The sequence below is a fragment of the Scyliorhinus torazame genome, chromosome 14 (genome assembly GCF_047496885.1).
Source record: "Scyliorhinus torazame isolate Kashiwa2021f chromosome 14, sScyTor2.1, whole genome shotgun sequence".
In the NCBI taxonomy this organism is placed as follows: domain Eukaryota; kingdom Metazoa; phylum Chordata; class Chondrichthyes; order Carcharhiniformes; family Scyliorhinidae; genus Scyliorhinus; species Scyliorhinus torazame.
Window position 1 is genome coordinate 123,121,443 of NC_092720.1, and position 18,319 is coordinate 123,139,761.

The following is an 18,319-nucleotide window of genomic DNA, read 5'->3' on the forward strand; positions in this document are numbered from 1 at the left end:
CTTTTGTGAGGCGACAGGTGAGGGAATTTCCATTGCTCCCGGCACAAGAAGTTCAAGATAGGGTGATCTCGGGGGTATGGGTCGGGGAGGGCAAGGTGTCGGAAATACACCAAGAGATGAAAGAGGGGGAAGCGCGAGTAGAAGAGTTGAAAGGTAAATGGGAGGAGGAGCTGGGGGAGGAGATTGAGGAAGGGTTATGGGCTGATGCCCTGTGTAGGGAGAGGAGGGGGACTCTGTATTTAAAAGTGGATTGTGACCGGAGATGGGTTTTGCTTGATAGCAGTTAGGAGTTAAAAGTGTTTCACTTTATTGTTAAGCATTGTTTAACTGGCAATTGTAAGATATTTTCTTGAATGATGTGAATACTGTGTTAGTAATAAAGTTTGTTGAATACTGTGTTAGTAATAAAGTTTGTTTTACTACACCATACCCCTACTTGTGCATGGAATCACTTCTCAAGCCCTTGCCTCACAGATTTACAAATTAAATAAAATATTGGGGGTTTTGTCCGCTATCCTAGCAAATGTTGGGGCCTGGTCCCATACAGTAATAAATGCACGGAATTTGTTTTCAAAGGAGTGCTTGTCTGCAGTTGCCGATTCCAACATTAAAATGAGAAACATGTGGAAATAAAAGTCCAAGAGTTTTACTCACTTTTCTTGGAAATGATCAGAGGCACCTTCTTCAGGATGGCAGTCAGCAGCTGCTGTACATTCTCAATGTATTCAAGGCTAAAGGTAGTAAGGATTAAGAGCCTGGTCAGCGTTCTGTATGTGTCAGCAAAGCAGTGACACCCAACACCCAGTCGTAGCCAAAACATTAAACTGTCTTTCCTCTTCAGAGATGCTGATGGGTCTGCTGTTTATTCCTACAGCGACACTTATTTTAATGCAGTGACACCTCATTAAACTGATGGCGATAACACAAAGGGCAGTTGACGCATTAATGGACACCTCCCAGGTGAGGTATTGGTACAGCAATTTAAAAACAAGGCATGCAGTCAGTCAACGGGATCTTTTTAACCTTTTTGCTTTCTCTCCTGCTGTTCTATGAGGTTGCCTGATCTTTACTATCTCGATTATTATTTGTCCATGAAGTGAGACAGTGAGTACTGGCAAGATATTTGACTGTGATAGACTTCACAGTTGTGTGCCACCCGACGTTCACAGACAGGCATTTTCCAAGCATGATCAAAGTATAGCAACCAGGTTTCCATCAGCATTCCAAAAATAAGGAGGCCAAATGTAATACAGGCCAGAGCACACTTTACTGGGGAGAATGTGGTGGGATAGCATAACGAGCACTTTACTCTGTCCCTAAGCTGTAATGTTCCTGAACTGACTTCTTAAACTGAATACTACTTTAAATATATCCATTGACGAGGGATTTGAGAATAAAATGCTGGACGTACTCAATAATTTCAAATGTCCCATCTGATCCTCCTCGTTCCACTTTCACGGTGCCTGGAGTGGGAAGTGTGGGGTTGAAACAAGCACTTACAGAGCCAGGCTCTGTCTTCACTATGCAAAGAAATGGCAGAATGATAATTATACTTCACACTACCCAACAGACCAACCAATGGAGATAAATCAACATTTTTTGCAGGATCTTAATACACCGGGCGGGATTCTCCGGTCGGCGATGCCGAAATCGTGTTCGCCGATCGGCCGGAGAATCTCCATTTCCGCCGAAATCAGGTGCAGCGCCGCTTTTGCGATGCTCCGCTACCTCGGAAACAGCGTACTCCCTCAGGACGTCACCTGAGGCCCTCCCCCGATGGGCCAAGTACCCGACTGCGTGGGTCACTCATGCTATTTTTTTTTTGTGAACCTGGCATGGCGGCTGCGGACTGAATCCAGCACCGCCACAGTCAGGGTGGGGAGCCATTCCTTGGGCAAGGGTTTTTTTGGCAGGGGCACTGGTGGGGGGTGGTCCGGGGGTGGACAGTATGTGGCAGGCCGGGTCCACGCGCGGCAGGCGCCATGTACACACTCTGGGGGAGGGAAAGTACTCATGTTGGGCTGTGGCCAGATGTAAGAAGTGAAAGAATAGTCTTTTGAAGGGATCTGAGAAGAGCACAGGAGACTTACTGTGAACTATTAATCCATTCTCCTGATCTGAGCAGTGAAGACCTTTGATCTAATCCCATCACAGGGTCTGAATGCAGGGCAATATGACACTAGGGCTAAAAGGATGACAAGCTGCTTGGACCAGGCTTGCATTCCCCTGAGTTTAGAAGTTTAAAGGATGGTCCAGCTGGTGTTTAAGATGTTCTGAAGAGAACTTGAGGATGAGGATTTTTTTTTGATGGAGAGAAATAAATATTTGCATTGTTTTTTACGAAACTGCCTCCAGATAGAAAGAGGGGAGAAGCGATATCAACAGAAACTTGTATTTATATGACAATTCCAATAGGAAAACATGCTAGACACATTACATGGGCGAGATGGGAAGAAGGTAGGTGGAATGAATAGGCAACAAGCTCCCTTGCCATTTACAAGGATTACATTTCTTGTTACAGCCAGTACACTACCTTACAATTTGGCACTTGTTTGCATAGCCACAGCATCTGGTTTTGACCCCATCCCTAACAGAACTTGTAAATCTCAGTTGGGGCAAGGATTAGGACAGTACGATTGCTCATGCCCAAAGACTAAAACAAGGGAAAGGTGTTCAGGGTTCTTGCCCAGCCCTAGATGAAGGCCGTATCACGAATTGCCGCAATGCTTTGGTGGTTCACATGCGCTCGCACATGAATGAGTTGGTGGAGAGTAGTCAACTGCCATAACCCAGCAGTGGTCAGTTCCTACAGAGAGGAAGGGGATAAAAAGAAAATTATAATACTGTTCAAAGGGCCACTCGTGGCAAAAACGTCTCAAGTGTTGCCAGGGCATCTGATTTTCCCAGAAGCTGTGATTGTGACCAGGATCAATATTAAACACTGCAGTTAATATCCATTACATTACATTCTCCCTCCACTACACACTATATTCTCAGAAGCTAAACCGTATGATCCTATCACTTATTCATTTCCTAAGTGCATATGAATGCTTCACAACATTTTCTTTTGCTCTCTTTAACTCTGTATGGCAGGGATTTGTTTCAAGTGGACCCAGGGGTTTCAAATCTTCAAATGTTTAAATTGAAACTACAGTAAAACAAAAAATCATTATGCACATAAGTGCCAACCCCTCCAGATACTGTTGATATCCACCCATGTTTTCTAATGCCTTTATTATCCTTTTCTCTTCCCCTGAAGGTGCTGACTTTCACAGTGCAAGGCTCACTGACTTGCAGGACTTCATCCCAGTGCCCACAAACCAAGTATGAGTCTCTGCAGTGAAGTGATAGCAGAACATTCAACCGTGGGAGGGGGATTGCTGGATACTGATAAGTATTGGCCTTTCGTACCATGCTCCCATTCATCCCTTCCCCAGTCCAGGGTACGGAGGATGATTGTAGCTTCCCTGCTGTTGTCGTCATTGAAACCAGGTAACTTGACATACAACCAGAAATTGAGATGGTACCTTCTGGTCTGCTTGTCTTAACTGAGCTGGGAAGTGAACAGCCACATGTATTTTAACACAAAATGGTTCAATTTCTACAACAATGGCTGTTCTAGCTTAATGATCCCATTGTGGGAGTTTAATTAGCAATGGAATCATTGAGCTAGTTCAAACAGAAACAAGAAACAACTCGTAAATGCCACACTGATTTACACCACCCAAGTCATTCACTGACAAAACTGGCTGCTGTTATTCATAACATTTTGAGGTGAAGCACATTAAATAAATGTGCGATTTTCCCTAACCCCAATTGAGGCTCTCTTTTTTTTGGTTTTCAATTCAGGAGCAATACAGAGGGAGATACCACGTTGGTTAGTGGGCATATTCAGATAACTTGACTCTCCTTACTGCTGGCACGTCCAATGGATCACCAGTCCAAAACATTGTCAATTAGGTCCAAACTCTTCAACTCTGAACCCATCAATCCTGGATCTGTGACACTGTTCAGTGGATCCTGATGACTCTGTAACAGCGTCTAATTGGAGTCAGCTTTACAAGAGCCAATAGATCCCAGAACTGTAGCATGTCCAACAGATCCCAGCATAAAAACAATCCAACAGATCTCAGTTCAGTAAACTAGTCCAATGGATCGCAGATCTAAATCCTGTCTAACAGATTCCAGATTAAGAAGAATCGTTCATGCTAATTGGGAATGAGGGTGCATTTTCAAAGATGACCAATTCCTCAGACTGTACCACACCATCCCGGTTCAGCCTCAGATCACGGAGGATCAAACAAATTTCATCCACATGCTTCATTCTGATCTAAATACATTTACTAAACTGTGAGCACTATAAGTTGCTATTAAGGGAATGATTGTGTAAGGGTATGCAGCGCTGAAACTGGTCCTGTCTAGAAGCAGAATACAGAATCATTGGGTGGATACAGCACAGGAGGAGCCCATTCAGTCCACTGAAAGCCATGATTGAATATGCCTCTACCGCACTCTCAAGCTATACATTGCAGGTCCTAATCACGGACTACGTAATAAATCTCTTCCTCATATCACCATTACTTCTTTTGCCAATCACCTTAAATCCTCTGGTTCTCGATGCTTCCACCTATGGGAACAGTTTACAATCTGAATTTGCCCAGCAATTCTCCACACAGTCCGTCTCAAACAGGACATCATGGGTGCAATGCCAGTCAGAGGAGAGGCAGGCAATGATATCAGGGCGCTGTGCCAAAGGCAGGACAATGACATTATGGGGCAATCCAGAGGCAGACAATGTCACTGGGGCAGTGTGAAGCAGAGGGCAATCATTGTAATTAAGATAAAGATAGATAGTTTTTTGAAGAATAAAGGGATTAAGGGTTATGGTGTTCGGGCCGGAAAGTGGAGCTGAGTCCACAAAAGATCAGCCATGATCTCATCGAATGGCGGAGCAGGCTCGAGGGGCCAAATAGCCTACTCCTGCTCCTAGTTCTGTAATTATGTAATTGTGGCAAATCATTGAAGTTTCATTTGTCCTTAGTGACCACATGTACAGGAAGTGTGTCCACTGTAGCTACTGGCTAACCACATTTAATTAGTTAATTTATTTCAATTAATGGGCAATTTAGCGTGGCCAATCTACCTACCCTGCACACCTTTGGCTTGTGGGAGTGAGACGCGTGCAGACACAGGGAGAATATGCAAACTCCACACGGACAGTGACCTGGGGCCGGGATCGAATCCGGGTCCTCGGTGCTGTGAGGCAGTAGTGCTAACCACTATGCCACCATGACGCCCTGGCTAACCGCATTTCAGAGCTGGGGCTAAAGGTGGGTTCACTGCAGAGCATCCACGACGCTGAGCAAGTCATGGATACCATGTTAAGAAAGGTGGTCACATCGAAGGTGTAAACAGGCAGAAAGGGCATGGGTGACCACCAGGCAGAGTAGAGGAAGGCAGGTAGTGGAGGATACTGTTGGGGGAGATGACTGTGCAGGGGAAAGCAGTGACAGCCAACTTCGTGGTACCATGAGTAAGTGTGCTGCACAAGAGGGGAGGAGGAAGAACTGCAGGCTATAGTTAGAAGGGATTTAATTGGAAGGGGAACGAAAGGCATTTCTGCGGCCACAAAAGAGACTCCAGGATGGTATGTTGCCTTCCTGGTGCCAGAGTCAAGGATGTCACTAAAAGGCTACTAGGCATTCTGACATATTGTGGTACATATCGGTACCAACGATCTCGGCAGAAAAAGGAATGAGGTCCTGCAAGCTGAATTTAGGGAGCTAGGAAGTAGATTAAAAAACAGGACCCAGAAGATAGTAATCTCTGGATTACTTCTGGTGCCCTGTGCTAGTGAGTATAGAAATAGGAGGTTAGTCCGATTGGCTGGAGAACTGATGCAGGAGGAATGGTGCAGGAGGGAGGGCTTTAGATTTCTGGGACAGTGGGGCCGTTTTGGGGGAAGGTGGGACCTGTACAAGGCGGACGGGTTGCACATGAACCGAAATGGGACTGGTATACTTGTATGGAGGTTTGTTTTTTTGGGGGGGGGAGGGTTTATACCAACTTGGCAGGAGGAGATGCCCAGTCAAAATTAGAAGAGAAAGCAAGTGAGTCAGGAAAGCATAGAATGTCTAGACCAGTTAAGTCGCCAGGGAGCTTGACAAGATTGGATAGTATTTATGTTAATGCAAGGAGTCTGGCAAACAGGGCAGATTAGTTGAGGGCAAAAACTAAAACATGGGGGTCTGATGTCATTGCTGTCACGTCACTGAGACATGGTTCAGAGAAGGGCAGGATTGGCAGCTCCAGCACAAGTTATGTCGAAGGAGAGTGCCTCAGATGAGTGGCTCTTCTCTACTCAGGTTAGAAGAGATGGTTCAAATGTCTTTTTAAATATCACCCGTTCCCACCTTACCTGATACTGTTGCTGTGGTTTTTCCACTCGTTGTGGTCATCCCAGCAGTGGAACTGGACACAAAAGCCATCACGCTGGACCCTGATGAACTGCTGGCTTTGCCGGATCCTCCAGCAATAGGCTGCGAGACCACCACCTGGGCTGCCTGGGAACCAATGGAAACAACACGGGGGGACTGGCTGGTGCCAAGATCTGTCTGGGATACTGGGAGGGACGACTGCTGGCCTGAGGCTTTCGCTAGGGACGTAGAAGAATTCACAGGTGGGCTGGGCCCCTTCAGTTCCGCCTGTAACAAAGATCAAGGGAGTACTGTCAGTGCCAGAGTGCCAATCCAAAACCAGAAGGTATCTGCAAGTTGCATCCTCTTTCAAACCAATCAAGGCATTTCCAGAGTGAAAAGGTTTCCAGAACTCCAAGTGTACAATTCTTGCGCTGTCATTCTTTGCTACTTTTGCTCAAGGATCTCCCCCTTTCCGCCACCCTCCGCCGTGTTACCTGAAGAGCCACAGTTGCTCCTGTAGCTGGTGCTGTTCCTGAGACTGGTGCTGAGAGACTGGCCGTCGTAATGACCCCTCCAGCCACCCGGAGGGTGGTGGTGCCAGGCTGTGAGAGAGGAGGTGCTACAGACAGTGGCCTTGCTGCTCCATCGGGCGAAGGAGAATGTACGAGTGAGTGCAGAGAGGACGCCTGGGCACTGGGGACAACCTGTTTGTAAAACAAGTATATTTACATCTACTTTAGAAATAAACACAATGCAATAGACAGCGGCAGAGGGCGGAGCAGCATCATTCTCCCCCCCCCCCCCCCCCCCACCAAGTGTCACCTTTCTAAACTGCATGGAGCCTGCAAGGCTTCCCAGTATCACCACCAACAGTGAGCATCCACCGATGATCAATCTCAATGGAAGCAACAAAGCTGCTACATTGGGCTGGCTCGACTATGGGAGATCACATGGGTAAATTCACGGCATCCGCTGATACGAACTACAGCAACATTGCATGTTCAACACGTTGTTCCAAGCAGTTTTACAAAGGAATAACAAGAACAGATGGCTGAGCGGTGGATTAGAAGATGGGAGTGAATGTTAGATCAAAAAGGTGGCTCCTACAAGGCTTTTAATGGAGGAGAGAAAAGCCAAGAGGCAGACAGCAAGAAATTGGTTGCATGATTCAAAGAAGTGGTGAGGCCGGATGCATCAACGCAAATACAGAGGTTGAGTGTGTCAGTGTACATTTGAACAAATAGGCAAGGATTAAGAAGAGGCGGAGGAGGACAGATCTTTGGCGGTCCCTGACTCAGGGATCAAAGGTAACTCAGAAAATTCAGACTGCCGTAAGCGAGTCTTTTTCATCGAGTCACCGAGGTTTACAGCATGGAAACATGCCGCCCAGTTTTTACCACTAAGCTAGTCCCAATTGCCCACATTTGGCCCATATCCCTCTATACCCATCTTACCAACATAACTGTCCAAATGCTTTTTAAAAGACAAAATTGTACCCCCCCCTCTACTACAGCCTCCGGCAGCTCATTCCAGGCACTCACCACCCTATGAAAATATAGGGCTGCTCTGAACAGAAAGTCCACCCACATGCTCGCCACCTCATCCTTTCCAGAGGAATCTAACGCAGCAGTCCTGATCTCATTTACTGCAAGATGGAAGCTCCAGTGATCATCAGATTCTCGAGACTATCTCTGACACTGGAGTTTCTTTCTAGCATAAAGGAACAGACAGGTTGTTATTGCATTTTTAGCCGTTCAAATGCTGAAGGTGCCAAATTAATCAATGCTTCCGAGGAAGCAACAGGCAAGGTCAGCAGGTGCAAGCCTGAGGCAAAGACAGCAACTGTGCCGTCTCCAACACGGGGCAATTGGAAATAATTCATTGAACAAGAATGAGTCAACATCACCAAATAATGGGCTGCGAATACAAGCCAGGGAAATTGAAACTGTTCCCAGTGAACACAGAAAGGCCTGGAGGGCTGACAAAATAGTGTGCAATATTCTTTTTTAAGTATGAGGAACGTTTTGATCAAGCTATGCAGGCTTAAAATCTCACAGCAATTTGAAATGTGCCACATAGCTTGTGCAAGTTGTCAATCTTAAAAGGAATCACACAGTGCAGCAAGCAGGCTCTTCAAAAATTAATTTGTGGGATGAGGGCGTCTCTGGCCAGGCCAGGATTTATTGCCATTGAACTTGCAGCTCCAACAACACTGAAGAAGCTCAACACCTTCCAGGACAAAGCAGCCCGCTTGATTACTACCCGTTCCAAAAACCTTCACCCCTCCTGCACCGACGAAGTGACATCCGTGTGTACCATCTACACGATGCACTCACCAAGGTTCCTTAGGTAGCACCTTCCAAATACACGACCACTATCATCTAGAATGACAAGAGCAGCAGATACCCAAGAACACCACCGCCTGGAGGTTCCCCTCCAAGTCACTCCCAACCTGACTTGGAAATATATCGGCATTCCTTCATTGTCACTGGGTCAAAATCCTGGAACTCCCCCCCCCTAACAGCACAGTGGGTGTACCTACACCTCAGGGACTGCAGCGGTTCAAGAAGGCAGTTCACCACCACCTTCTGAAGGGCAACTAGGGATGGGCAATAAATGCTGATTATAACTCAGCCAGCGATGCCCACATCCCGTAAATGAATTTTAAAAAAACTTTCAGACGGCAATTAAGAGTGCTGTGGATCTGGAATGACATGTAGGCCAGACCAGGCAATGGCAGCAGATTTCCTGAGTAAAGCAGATGGTTTCACGGTCATCATTCGACTTTCCCACTGGTGAAAGGACCAAGAACAAAAGGACACAGATTTAAGGTAATTGAAAAAAGAAGCAATGACGACATGAGGAAACGCTTTCTTAGACAGCAAGTTGTTAGTATGTGGAACGCACTGCCTGAGAGGGCGCTGAAGGCAGGTTCAATTGAGACTTTCAAAAGGGAATATGGTCATTATTTGAAAAGGAAAATGTGCAGGGCTACGAGTAAAAGGCAGGAGAGTGGCACTAGGTGAATTAGCTCTTAAATAGAGCAGCACAGAGACGATGGGCCGAATGGCCTCCTCCATTCTATGATTCTGCACTATGTACCCAAAGCATGGTCAGCTACTGTTGGCGACAATGAAAGAGAAGGCCTGCAGGTGTGATTGAGAATTCTGTGTCGCTCTTCGATTTTGTCTGCTTCACTTAACCACCCACTGATTTGTCACAGCAAAACTATCAAACACGAACACACAGCTTCACAAGTGAGATAATTAGGTCCATACATCATTACAGCTTTGGCAACAACTCGCTGGTTTCTCTGAAAGTGGTATCCGAAGGGGGAACTAAGCCAGTCAATTCAATAATAAATATGTCATGTTATGCATCAGCCCAAATAGTTTCCCTGGGAATAAGGAATGGAAAGAATGTGCAGCCTAAGAAGACTGCTTAGCAAAGAACTACTTATTATTTTCTCTACAAGAGGTGCTCGATTGGCTTTACAACTACTGTATACTGCAGTGCGTTGTGTTACTGGTACTAGTCATTTACACTCTTACTGTTTAATAAATCCCGTAACAGCCTCCCCGAACAGGCGCCGGAATGTGGCGACTAGGGGCTTTTCACAGTGACTTCATTGAAGCCTACTCGTGACAATAAGCGATTTTCATTTTCATTTTCAAATCTGTTTGGGAGTTAAGCGTAAGTCTAGTGTTGTGTTATTTCCACCATCTTCTGAACAGAAGGAAACTCACTTGCGGTCACAGGACAACATCAATAGCTCCAATAAATCGAAGAGGGAGCTCTATCCGTTCTCTTAGTATGCTACACATTAACCAGATATTTGGGAAATTGAGAACACTCTCTGGACAAAAGGAATCAGAGCTCACAAACCCGAGTAGTGTGAAATATGGAAGCTAAAAATAACTAGGGCAACAAAAAAAGTGTAATAAAATAGTGATACAAAAAAATATATATTTTTTAAATCTAAAGATGTCGCACTTATATCCTCTCTTGATATTCCCATGGACTTAGCCAGGCTCCACACACAATCTATTTGTGTGGACTCTAAACCTCAACCACATTCCAATATAAGTATTCATCCAATCCTCTGTGGTGCAGTTAATCGATGCAGCATTGATTGTTTTAGTTGGTGTTCTGATACACAGATCCATTATTGTGCGGGGAGGCAATCCTTTCTAACCTTGCATCTTGCTTGAGGCTAGTTATATTACCCTCAACCCTTCCAATTTTCCACCAGACATAACCTCCACTATCTTTTCACAGTGTCAATTTTAATACTATCTTAGATTAATGTCTTGGCATCAATCCTCTCAGTAATCGTCCAAAACTAAAGTTTTTTGGATGAGCATCTCTCAAATCCATGTAGGTTATTCATCAGTCATTTTAGCCCATAGTTTCTGAGCTAGGGGCTGTTGCAACTGGGGAGCATCGCAAGTATGAGCTGGGGATACTCCAACTGGAGATTCCCAGGAAAGGATAGCACAGCAAACTTCTGATGGGCAATTGCATTGCAATGGGAGCCATCTGAAAATGCAAGTTAAATCTCAAACTTTGGATTCTTCCGACTGTCGTACATTAATAGTTTTACCCCATCAGACCACTCAACCCCACATGACTAACCAGCACTCCCCGACCACCCAATGCCACCCACTGACCACTCTCCCCCTTCCCACTGACCATCTGAACCATGCCCCCTAACCCACTGACCACCCGAGCCTCCCTCAATCCTACCCACTTACCTTACAAACATACTGTATCCCTAGCTTCTCAAAGTGGCTGGACTTTGGCAGTCAGTGCCATAAGAAAAGGGACGTTGCTTCCTTACCTCCAACCAGCCTGCCTTGGAAAGAAGGCCTCAGGAACCCACTGCACTACACTGCTCTTGCCCACCCTGTGTCGGAAGGTAAGGCGAGAAAGGAGTAGCTTCACTTCCAGATCAGTAGGAGCGAAGTGGCACTCTGGCTCTGACTCTACTCCACAGAGGTTATAGACCAACAGAGTCCAATAAATTGGCTTTAGAGCCAAAGTTCTTCACGGCTGGGCAAATAAACAACAGGTCACAATCCCAACCAACCTTGTGTTCAATGGGCATCCTCAGGAGTACTGCAGCTCGGAGTAATGGGAAATGAACCTGATTTCTGCGATTCTTCTCACAAGAGCTCCTGGTTTCAATCATGTCAATCTGGACAGTGGCTGCATGGAGGCCACCCATTTTATCAAAGCAAATGGAAAAGGCTATAGGCCTGACAGAGGCACCAGGAGCAGCAGCCTAGTGACTTTGGTACGAGACTAGCATTCCCACCACAGCAAGAAAGTGAAACTGGAATTCAATGTAAATTTGGAAATGTGTACTTGGTACCAGAAAGCCATCATTAAAAAGAACTGTCTCACTACCGTACTGCCACCGCTACCAGAAGAGTGCAGCACTTACCTGTGCAAACACTGCTTTTTGGGCAGTGGAGACTCTGATTGCCTGCTGGTGGGTGCCTGTTGAAGATGGCCCCTGCACTGCCACAGAGCCACCAGGCCCATGCTTCACGGAGGCCTGAGGGACCGGCTGGCCAACCAAGAACGTGCCCTGGAAGAAAGAAAAAAGGCCTCTGTCAAACAACAACTGAATAGGAGGAATTCAGCCTCTTCCAATGAGTGACGCCAAAGATTCACATTCCCAACGCCCAGTGTAATTTCTGGCTGTACGTAGCTATGGAATGGCCGGGAAAATGAAGGACTTTCAGTTATATGAAGGAACCGGAGAGGCTGGGATTGTACTCCTCAGAGCAGCGAAAGTTTAAGTTTTCGAAATTATTGGGGGTTTAAATCAAGCAGATGGGGAGAAGCTGTTTTCTCTGGCGGGAGGGCCGGAAGCAGAATTTGTCACAATTGGCAAAAGAACCGGAGCGGAGATGAGATTTCTTTTCAAACACAGCAAGTTGTTACGTTCTGGAATGCACTGCCCGAAAAGGTGATGAAAGCATTAGATGCTTCAAAAGGAAATTGGTTATGAACCTGAAAAGGAAAATTTGGGGGCCATGGGGAAAGAACAGGTTTAGTTGGACAGCTTTTTCAAAGTGTCAGCACAGGTCAAATGGGCTAAATAGCCTCCTCCTGCTGTGTAAGATTTTATGGAAGACTACTGTTTTTGGATATCAGACATTGCCTTCGGTATGTATTATAGCTTTTATCATTGTATGCAATGTGACATTGGTGCTGGAGTGATTTCGCAATGAAATACTACTGCTCTGTTAACGCAATACACATCGCTATATTAAAAATACTCAGTTAATAGCTCAGCTAACTGCAGCAAGTATAAGGGTCCGTTTTCAGAGCAGTCTCTGAGAGTTAATTGGTTCACGCTGTGCTGAAGGCATTGTACCCAGGAATGACATAGCACTCCACCTGAGACATTCCAAGTGTTTGGGTGCCGACTGTACCTGGGAATTTTGGATGGAATACAGCTGCAGATGAAAATGACTCAAGGGCCAAATCCAATGAGTGGGAAGTGAGCGGTCCCACATACCAGAGTTGGAAAGACTGTGAGATTGCACAGAGTGCCATTTGTGTGTGTGGGAAATGATGCAAGTGCTGGTAACCACATGAGGCATATCTTTGTAGGATCAACTAAAAAGGTACCCTTTTATTTGAAGTATCATTTGCCTGATAATTAATGTTCGAATATGTTGATTTCAGTTTAACTTTTATTTTTTTATTAAGGCGCAATTTAGCGTTGCCAACTCACCTACCCTGCACATCTTTTGTGGTGTGGGGAGAATGTGCAAACTCCACACAGATCGTGAACCAGGACCGGGAGGGAACCCGGGTTCTAGGCGTTGTGAGCCACGGTTTAACTTTTAGAGTTTTGAAAAGTGAAATCTTGTCCATCAGTTTTCTTTCCATGGGTATCGTGGGGATTCCTTTACTTTGAAAAGTTAGCGGTCTCCACTGGGATCAGAACAATAGGTACACAGGAACTAGAACAGACCATTTAGAACCTCCCATTCAATTAGATTTTGGATGATCTGTATCTCAACTCCATTTACCCGCCTTAGCTTCAGATCCCTTGACTCTCTTACATGGTAGAAATCTGTCAGTCTCGTGTCCACAGCATTTTGGGGACAGCATCCAGATTTCGACTGCCTTTGGTTTGAAAGACTGTTTCCTGAATTCTCGTTAAATTAGTCCAACTCTAACTTTAATAAAAGCAAAATACTGCGGATGCTGGAAATCTGAAATAAAAACAGAAAATGCTGGAAAAACTCAAGAGGGTCTGGCAGCATCTGTGAAGGGGGGAGAAACTGAGTTAACGTTCCAAGTCCGTGGGAAATTTCTGTTTCTCTCCACAGATGCTGCCAGACTTGTTGCGTTTTCCAGCATTTTCTGTCCTTATATTAGCTCTAATTTTACTTAGAGGAAATAGTTCCTTTGTTGTACCTCATTAAATCCTTTTAAGATTCCAGTACCACAATTAGATCACATTTCAGTCTTCTAAACTCAAGGGAATCCAAGCCAAGTATAGGCAACCTGTCCTCATAATTTAACCCTCTACCCTCTGGTATCACACATCACTCACAACCTGCCAGCTCCATCGTTGCACCAGTCCTGGGCGTGCCTTGAAGCCCATTCCTCTAATTGTATCATTACAGTCCCACTGAGGAAGGAGAAACCGTCCCAAAATCACTTGAAACAGGTAAAAACGCAGCATCATGATGTGCAGATCTTTGACGTGCTTTCATTTTTGATGAAGTTCCAACCACACAGAATACCTATTCCCATTTGCACCCGTGTGATATTTCCCATTCTATCACAAGATATATAGTGACCTTGCTGAGTGAGTCTGAATTTAGTGGCACTGTGTGCTGAATCAGGGGCTATTTTACACTGCAAATTGACTGACCCTGTTCCAAACATACTTCATTTGAGGACTCATAGAGCTAGAACCATACTAATGAAAAGATAGCGATTAAAAAAAGAGGTATACAGCAATTCAAATAGACAGGCATAAACAGATATAGAACAATGGAAATAGAAAATGATACAAAGAGAAACATAGAGATATAATAGAAAAAAATAGAGAGTTCAACAGTGACCGAGAGATTTAAAAGATAATGTTTATTTTGTTTCAGATTCCAGCATTCGCAGTAATTTGCTTTTATCTTTGTGTTTATTCCTCGACTCTGGGCTAGATTCAGACCCAGGACCCGGAGCTAAAATCCACTGAAAAACACAGCCCTTTCCCCTACATTTACAACATCCAAATAAAACATATTTATTCCTGTGCCCTTGAATTTACTCACAAATATTTAAGGAGGAATTATGCCATTTAATATGAAGTATTTTGCCTGAAGATGAAAGGGGCCATTTTGAGGCCTTGAGTTCTAAATGGACAGTCTCACACATCACAGCCTACACCAGATCTTCAGTAGTGACACTGCATGAGGCACATGTTTGAAATACCAATCTATATAGCACGGTGACAGGTAGGGGTAACTTAGATTGATAGATTTTTGTTCGGTAAGGATATTAAGGGTTACAGAAGAAAAACAGAGACATGGAGTTGTTAGAGCTGCATTGACTAGCCTATTCTCATTCCTGTGACAGCCACTTCACCTATCCCCAGTAGTCTTAATAGCCCTAAATCTCACTTTATTTTGTCATCTGTTCACCTAGCTCCTTCGTGACCACTGAACAACAACAACACAAGTGAGTGGCCTGGGACTGACCTGCGGCGTCTGCTTGAGGATGTACGATGTGTAGCCCAGCTGTTGGGGTAGTCCACTAACTACGGTACCCTGAATGCTGCCAGTCGTGCTCGTTGATGCTCCCTGCACCTGCTGCCCTGCTGAAAGAACATGACCATGAGATAACTCTCAAATAAAGTCCGCAGGAACATTGCATGAATTAAAACAGTAATGACTGTGAGCAGCTGTTGTCCAGTGCACATCTAGTGTGCAGAGGTGGGGGGGGGGCATCAAATCTGTGTGGTGTGTCAGGGGGCAGTATGGTGTCTGGTGAGTGGGGAGAACGGTAAGGTTACATTTGGACAGGATAATGTATGGCTGTGTGGGGTCAGGGGACAATATGACTGTATGTGGTGAAAGTATCGCAGTAAGTGTTAGGAACAAGGTATAACTTTATTTGTATTTGTGTGTTATGAAAGGTGGAACATGTTTCTAGTTTCATTTGGAGTTTTTTTGTGTGCAAGCTTGGTGCGGGGAGTTTATGGAGGTCCTGTTTGTATACATGCATTTTTAATTAGGGTTTACAACTCTTGAAGTGAAGAGATGGATTTCAAAGGAGGTAGCCATGTAATGAATTTAGGGGGAAAAAACAAGTAGAAAAAACTGCGCTGTTGCCTAGCGACAGGGGTCCAGTGACACACACACACACACACACACAGGCCTAGAGAAAGACAGAAAAACAGGTCACATATCAGAAAGTGAGGGCAGGTATTCTAAGCTCTCTAGTACGAAATCCTGCAAGGTTGCTGGGGACTGAGTTGAAGGAACTCATGTGTTTGTTCTGCCTTTGAAGTCACAGTGAGTGTGGTTTTTGGTGCCTCGGAGAGAGATACCAACTGGGGGAAAAGCATTTGGTGAATGCTACATTCCACTGGAAGAGAACCGTTTGCAACTGGGCCAGCCCAAGGAAGAAGCATTGCTGTCAAGACAGTGGTAGACCTGGACTCGATTTGTGTCTGTAAGGGTATTTCTGGGATAAAAGGAATAGTGAGAGTTTGAATAATTTTCTGTTGTTGATATTGAGACTTTTCCAACCTTTATGTCTGCTGCAATATCGCAAATTTTTCCTTGTTTTAATAAATGTTTAATTCTTTGTGTTAAAAGTTCATCAGTAGCGGTGGCGACATGTAGCTGGAGGTCGCACGTTGGGAGGTCCCTGCTAGAGTCCTCGGTGTTTGGCTCTTTTCACCCAGTTTTTTTTTGGGGGGGGGGGGGGAAACTTGAATGTAAACCTGTCCTAAAAGACACCAGAGGATATTGAAATCCCAAGAAAGAATATTGGGAGAAAAAGAGTGAGCTAGTCCACCAGCAGAGTTGACCACGATGCGGAGTTCGGTTGAAAGGAAGATGGCGGGAGTAAGCTCGTCGGGTGGGGCTGCGGCCATTACTGCGGATACGTTGGCCGAGGTGATGGCGGTGGAATTTGAATGTCAACCTGCCAACATTTTGAGCGGCAAGGGAGGGAGATGGTGGACACGCTCAAGAAATCGGTGGAGGGCTCGCTGGCCCCGATTAAGGAGGCTCTCGGAAAGACGTCGGAGGTGATGCGGGAGCATGGTGAGATGCTGAAGGGGGTGGAGGACGCACTGCCGCGACACAGCGAGCAGCTCGCCCCGCTAGAAGACGAACTGCTGAAGGTGGAGGACAGAAATAAGTGCATGAAGGCCAAAGGTTGAGGACGTGGAGAACAGATCGCGGCGGCAGAACCTCAGGATCGTGGGGCTGCCCGAGGGGGTGGAGGGCTCGAGGCCAACGGAGTATTTTTTGAAGATGCTTGCGTGGCTGTTGGGGGAGGAAGAGAAAGCCACCCCGCCTTCAAGTTGGATACGGCCCACCGGTTGCTCCAACCAAAACCATAGGCAAATGAGCCACTAAGAGCTGTGATAGTTTGCTTTCACAGCTATCAGATGAAGAAGACGGTCTTGAGATGAGCCAAGCAGAATCGGGAGGTGAGGTAAAAAGGCAGCGGTATTCATACATACCAAGATGTCACGGTGGAGCTGGTGAGTAGACGCGTGGCCTTTAACAGAGGGGAGGAGACAGCGCTTTTCAAGAGTGGGGTGCGTTTCAGGGTGATCTATCCGGCGAGGTTGAGGGTCACGCATAACTCCAGGGACCATTTCTTTGAGACGGAGACGTTCGTGAAGGCTGAAGGACTGGGACAGAACTAAGATGGACACTGGAACTTTGTTGTTGTGGTTGGGATGAGGAGGATAAGTTCTGCTGTTTGTACCCTTTTAATTTCATTGTAGAAAGGTTATGGTTAAAGTTACATTTTGTTTGGGGTGTGTTTTCGTTGTGTGGGTGGCCTTCTCCTCTCCAGGGGCTGTCTTGAGTTGGAGAGGGTATGCAGGCAGGGAGAGGGAAGGAGGAGGGTTGAGCTAAGGGGGGAAAGGGGGTGTTTTGATACTTGAGGTGGATGGTTTGAGTATGGGGTTTTTTGTTTAGTTCCTTTGTTGTGGATACGGCGGTTGGGGGCTCGGGCAGGGTCCACCTCACGAACAAACTGGAGTTGGCTAGTGAACGGGAGCGAGGCGAGGGGAGGGGCTGCAGCTCGCTGAACCTGGGCAATCAGGTTTCGTCTTGCCTAAGAGGTATGAATGGTGGAGGTAGGGGAGATTGAAGAGAAGGGTTATTTTGAGAGAAAGTGGTTGGGGCGTTTCTGGGATGGGGGAGCGGCAGTTGGTTGGCGGTGACTGGGAGTACTTCTTGGTCCGATTCGTGGGGCGGAGCTGGGTGCCGTCTTGGGTGGGCTCAGGCTTTAGGAATCGGGTGGAGGGAGGCCCATTACGTGGGCATGGCTGATATGAAGGGGAGAGGACTGAGAGACCTCCTGTCTGGATAGTAGAGTGGAATGTGCGGGGATTGGATGGCCGATAAAGTGGGAGAGAGTTTTCACTCACCTGAGGGCTTGAGGGCTGACGTGATGCTGCTGCAGGAGACCCACTGGCTGGTGAAAGATCAGGTAAGGCTCCGTAAGGGCTGGGTAAGTCAGGTGTTTCACTCGGGCTTCGACAGTAGAGCCCAGAGAGTAGCAATACTGATTAAGAAGAGAATGCGGTTTCAGGTGGAGAAGGTCTGGGGGGGGGGGGGGGGGGGGGGGGGGGGGGGGGCATTTGTAAAGATAATATGGGAGCAGACCCGTGGAAG

General features: G+C 46.1%; 1 protein-coding gene across 4 annotated transcripts in view; it reads right to left on the reverse strand.

Moving 5' to 3' along the window:
* yeats2 (YEATS domain containing 2) overlaps nucleotides 1–18,319 on the reverse strand; it is a 210,402-nt gene that overhangs the window by 12,169 nt on the left and 179,914 nt on the right. For 2 of the 4 annotated variants that reach the window (XM_072474759.1, XM_072474756.1), the window contains 6 exons: nucleotides 15,152–15,267; nucleotides 11,866–12,012; nucleotides 6,914–7,123; nucleotides 6,419–6,704; nucleotides 1,412–1,520; nucleotides 655–731 (listed from right to left, as the gene is read on the reverse strand). In XM_072474759.1, coding sequence (XP_072330860.1) covers nucleotides 655–731; nucleotides 1,412–1,520; nucleotides 6,419–6,704; nucleotides 6,914–7,123; nucleotides 11,866–12,012; nucleotides 15,152–15,267 — 945 coding nt within the window. Of the gene's footprint in view, nucleotides 1–654; nucleotides 732–1,411; nucleotides 1,521–6,418; nucleotides 6,705–6,913; nucleotides 7,124–11,865; nucleotides 12,013–15,151; nucleotides 15,271–18,319 lie in introns of all 4 variants that reach the window. The other 2 variants (XM_072474758.1, XM_072474755.1) reach the window with 1 other exon arrangement.